The sequence below is a fragment of the Neomonachus schauinslandi genome, chromosome 1, assembly GCF_002201575.2.
Source record: "Neomonachus schauinslandi chromosome 1, ASM220157v2, whole genome shotgun sequence".
Taxonomy (NCBI): domain Eukaryota; kingdom Metazoa; phylum Chordata; class Mammalia; order Carnivora; family Phocidae; genus Neomonachus; species Neomonachus schauinslandi.
The window spans coordinates 116,960,310-116,963,728 of NC_058403.1; the positions used below are offsets into that span (position 1 = coordinate 116,960,310).

A 3,419-nucleotide genomic window follows, 5' to 3' on the forward strand; every position below is an offset into this window, starting at 1 on the left:
GGGGGGGCGCGCCCGGGGGCAGGGCTCGCGGCGGGCTGCGGCTCATCACAGGCACAGCCGGGGCCGGCGGCGCGGCGGAGGCGGCCCTGCAGCCCAGGAGGGGGACGCAGCGGGCCGACTTCGGGCGCGGGGACTGGGGCCGCGGCTCCGAGGCGGGCGCGGCAGCAGCGGCGGCTGGTCCCCGACGCCCAAGGCTGGCTCTCCCATGGCAGCGGCTCCGAGAAAGACCTGCGAGGGGAAGCGGAGTAAGCCGATGCGCCCCAATCCTCCTCCCCACCCGCCTCTTTCACCTAAGTAACGCCCACCCTCGGGTCAGCCGGGCTCCCCCGCTCACCTGGAGCCGCGGGCGCACCCCGGAGCCGCCCGGGATCACGGCCGGGTGGTCTGTCCTGCTGTCACTCGTTCCTCGATTTCTCGTTCACAGTCCTTCCTGGGAGTCCCCGCGCCTAAGAGGGGGCCGCGGGTCTCGGCAGCCCAAGCCCTGGGCAGTTTCCGGGCAGTGGGCGCCCTGCGGCTCGGGAAGGGAAACTTTCACCGGGCCTGGAACCCTGCTCCGCGCTCCGCTGAGCCCAGCGTGCCCAGCTCCAGCGGCGTCTCCGCCGACCTCTCGAGACCGCAGCTTCTTTCCTCGCTCCGGGGGGGCGAAGCCGGCTGGGGGAGGGGGCTTATACAGGACCCAGCTCCCGGCAAAGCGGCTCCGCCTTTCTCGCTGTCGGCCTCCGCGCCCGGAATCTTCCCATCTCTCTGGCGGCAGTGGATCGGGCGCAGCGCGACCCTGCAGCGACAGCAGCTGCTTAGTCCATCACTCGGAGGATGCCCGGGCCGGCATAGCCGGCAGCGCCCGCCGCTCCGCAGCCTCCGACTGGCCCGGGAGGAACCCTACACACACAACAATCGGCCAAGGAGCCCGAGTCTGCAGCGCTCCCTTGCCACCGCCTCCCCCCCCGCCCCCGCCGGCACCAGCCGCTTCTGGCCAACGAGGTATCGCGGCAGAGGAAGCCCCCGCCGCTGCCGCTGCCGCCGCCGTGCGAAAGCGGCGCCCGGGAGGATGCTGCTACCCGACTCCCCCTACGCGGAGCGGCTGCAACGCGCTCGGGCCAGCCTCTGCGCGGCTCCTGCCAGCCTGCGCCGGGTTGGTGCGCGCCGCCGTCTGTCGCTGCGGCTCCTCCCCTTCGCCGCGCTGCCCTCCTCCTCCGCCCGTCCCGTGCCCGCCCCCCTCGCAGAGTCGGGCTCCAGCCGCCGCCGCCTCGGGGACTGGAGATGCGGGGCTCGATTCACCGCGACGCCGCTCGGGCTGCCACCCACACGACCGAGGCCGTAGCAATACGTGCGGAAAGCGCCTGGACGCGGACGCGGGGTTCGGAGAGATCGGGCGCCCGGGGCTCTGAGAAACTTGGGAGTCTCCTTGCGGCTGCCGGGCTCAGCCGCACGTTTTTGCTCTCGGAAAGAGTTGGTGATAAAGTTTGGGCAGAAATCCCCCAGCGGCCGCCCACTCCGCTCTTCCTTTCGGCGTCGGCACCGCCCGCCCCTCCAGGAACCGAGGACGCACCCGGATGCGGGTGCGCTCGGAGGACGCCGAGCGCCGCTTGCAGGCTTTCTACTCCCGGCTCACGCGTTCCAGCTGGTCTGGGGTTTCTCCCTCACCGAGGAAGTAATAAATCTTTCTGACCTCGGGGTCAAAGAAGACGCATCAGTTCTAGGGAGGAGTGTGCAGGCGGGGCGCCTCGCCCCCCCCCCCGTTTACTCCACCTACGGATGGGGCAGCTTGGGTTTCACTACGCCCCCCGCAGATGCCCTCGGTCCCCGCTCGTAGTGACGCGTCCGCTGTGAGCGAGTGCTCGGGAACTGGGGTGGTGGGGGGTCGGGGAGAGACTCTGTGTTGTTCTGCTATACAATAAAATACTTGTCTTGCTTCTTGCTTTTACAAATGAGTTTAAATCATTTGGCTAAAGGAAACACGGTCGTTGGAAGTAAAAAGAACTCATTTTGAGTTGGTTTAAGTTAAAGTTCTTTTTAAAAAGATGAAAACTCGCTCCCTCGCGCTTCCTCTCTCGCTCTCAAGAGAACCAAAGGCGACTAATACCCTCAATTGCATCCGTAAAATGGGGACACTTCTAATAGCATTCAGTAATTCAGCGGTGATTGGGTGTTAGATGCCCAGATGATTTAAGCCCCTGGAGGCCTTGCCTAAGTTGCGGCGAATCACTAGGGGTCCTGAAGCTCACTGACTGCGGATAACAGAGCGCTGATCTCCTGGAGGCGTATCTGTTGCCTCCTACTCCATGAAGTTTTTGGAAGTTTGACAAAGTTACTACAAAAGTATATTTGTATTATTTTTGGGTACATTCTCTTAGCCAGAGGATCCTAAATTTAAAATGTTGCTGTTTGAGCTATTACTCCTCACTGAGTTTTATAGAATTTTATGAATGCAAGGGCTTTTAGAAAGTGACTTAACTCGCGGGTTTTCAGGATAGAAAAATATTCAAAGAACTTGACTTAACCCCGTTTTAAAGAAAAAAATTCCATAACGCCCGGAGTCAGTTCAGATAATCATTCCCCCTGTGGTTCTGATAAAGTGTAAGGATGAGGTATATCTAGGACAGGTTTTATGCAAATGGGAGGAGGCAGAGTAGAGTTTAGGTGGGGCTTTCTCAAGTAGCAAGCGCATCACCTCTCCAAGCAGGTCAGGACAGACGTCTTCAATCCCTGTTTACACAGGAAGGTGGTAGAATTTAATTGAGTGACTTCCATCTCTCCATTTCTGGACCCACCCACCTCCCTTCCCCTGCTGTCTCAAAAGTCCCTGTCCCTTCTTCCCTCTTCCCTTCCCCCGCCCCAAACAAAAAATAAGTGATACTGGCTCATTAAGAGAGTGATGGAAGAGGAGGAGTTGTGGAAGAGAGAAAATCTCAATCTTAATATTCAGCATGATTCCAAGGAAAATCATTTCTAATACTTTTAATTTAGTCTCTGGTTTTGTGGTTACTCAGAAAGCACCATGAATTGCAGTTACTTGATGTAAGACCCTTTCTTAAACAATTGTTTGCATAGAAACAATTTTGTTGCAATTTCCTAACACTTTACTAGAGTTGGCAAAATAGTAAATCCACTTGCCATACGCCCCCACAGTGAGTGCTCAGCTGTGAGTGCTCAGCTGGCATAAATTTACAGCTTCCGGCCTCTCCACCCTCTGCTTGCTTGCAAATATTTTACCATTTTGCATGGTGTCATGATTAATTCCCAACTTTGTTACAACTAATGACATCCAAAGACTTGATATTGTCTTCCTTCCCACATTTGTTCAGAAATTCTTTTCATTTTAATCCATTTATCCTTTTTGCATAGTAATGACCCAGACATAAAATAAGTCACATAATAATTTCATTGGTGGGGGGAGCCAGTCATGCCACTGGGCTGTC

The 3,419-nt window shown here is 57.6% G+C and overlaps 1 protein-coding gene across 1 annotated transcript in view; it reads right to left on the reverse strand.

The window, feature by feature from the left end:
- Window positions 1-46, reverse strand: part of CHST2 (carbohydrate sulfotransferase 2) — a 4,356-nt gene extending 4,310 nt beyond the window's left edge. The window contains exon 1 of the mRNA XM_021678693.2: window positions 3-46. Within this exon, the coding sequence (XP_021534368.2) occupies window positions 3-46 (44 nt within the window). The remainder of the gene's footprint in view (window positions 1-2) is intronic.
- Between the last annotated feature and the right edge of the window lie 3,373 nt (window positions 47-3,419).